General features: G+C 32.8%; 1 protein-coding gene across 1 annotated transcript in view; it reads left to right on the forward strand.

Moving 5' to 3' along the window:
- The window catches only part of LOC106465267 (glutamate receptor ionotropic, kainate 2-like), a 133341-nt gene that overhangs the window by 111026 nt on the left and 21335 nt on the right, over positions 1-980 (forward strand). The window contains exon 14 of the mRNA XM_022393687.1: positions 672-937. Coding sequence (XP_022249395.1) covers positions 672-937 — 266 coding nt within the window. The remainder of the gene's footprint in view (positions 1-671; positions 938-980) is intronic.

The following is a 980-nucleotide window of genomic DNA, read 5'->3' on the forward strand; positions in this document are numbered from 1 at the left end:
CATCGATCAGACACGTAGGGGCATTATAAGTAGTAGTTCAAGAGTTGGGGTGGATGCTGCCAGCCAATTGTCTTCCTGTGTTCGGCCGTTCAAAATCTGGGATGGCGGCTGCTAGCATTAGTAGTTTTGCCATAAACAAGTAAACCATTAATGAACATAATTACCAGTGCTTGTATATTTTACAATATTATCAATCAATCAATGAAATTCTTATTTTGACTTGCATTTTCCTTGACAAAACCTTTAGAAATTTGTTAAATGGGTTTTATGTTAAAAAGTATAATAATTTCTTCACTGTTTAAGTCAGTTCGCACGAATTTAGTTTTCTAAAGTCTTATGTCACAGAGAAATGTGTAAAGCAATAAACCAGTATATACTAAACCATGCAATAAATAAAGAGAAAAAGACAAAGCACAGGCTGACAAATTAATATGCTAAAACAGTGTTCAAAATATTTTACTGAAGAATCGTTATAACCAAAATGATTGATCTTTTTAATGAAATTATTATATACTGAAGTAAATAACCTGTTAGAGCGGTTTGAAGTTAAGAGAATGTTAATAAGCTTTCAAGAGGTGTACTTGACGTTTAGTAAATTTAACTGTATATATATATATGTAATAATGCATATCCTAAACCTACATTTTTCTATTTTTAACCTTATTCGTTAGGCTCCCCCTATCGGACGTTATTATCGAGTGCCATTCTTAAACTTCAAGAAAGTGGAACTCTGCAAATGTTGAAACAACGATGGTGGAAAAACAAAGAAAAAATCTGTATTAAGGAAGTGACTAGTCAATCCGTTTCTGCGAGTGAACTTGGCTTGGATAATGTAGGGGGCGTCTTTCTAGTTCTGACTACTGGTTTGTGTGTTGCTTTTATAATAGTTATTCTGGAATTTATCTGGAAATTGCGAAAGGTCCCTGATGAAGAAAGGGTAAGCCGAACTGTTGATGTATATATATATATATATATATATA

The sequence above is a fragment of the Limulus polyphemus genome, unplaced genomic scaffold (assembly GCF_000517525.1).
Source record: "Limulus polyphemus unplaced genomic scaffold, Limulus_polyphemus-2.1.2 Scaffold67, whole genome shotgun sequence".
NCBI lineage: Eukaryota > Metazoa > Arthropoda > Merostomata > Xiphosura > Limulidae > Limulus > Limulus polyphemus.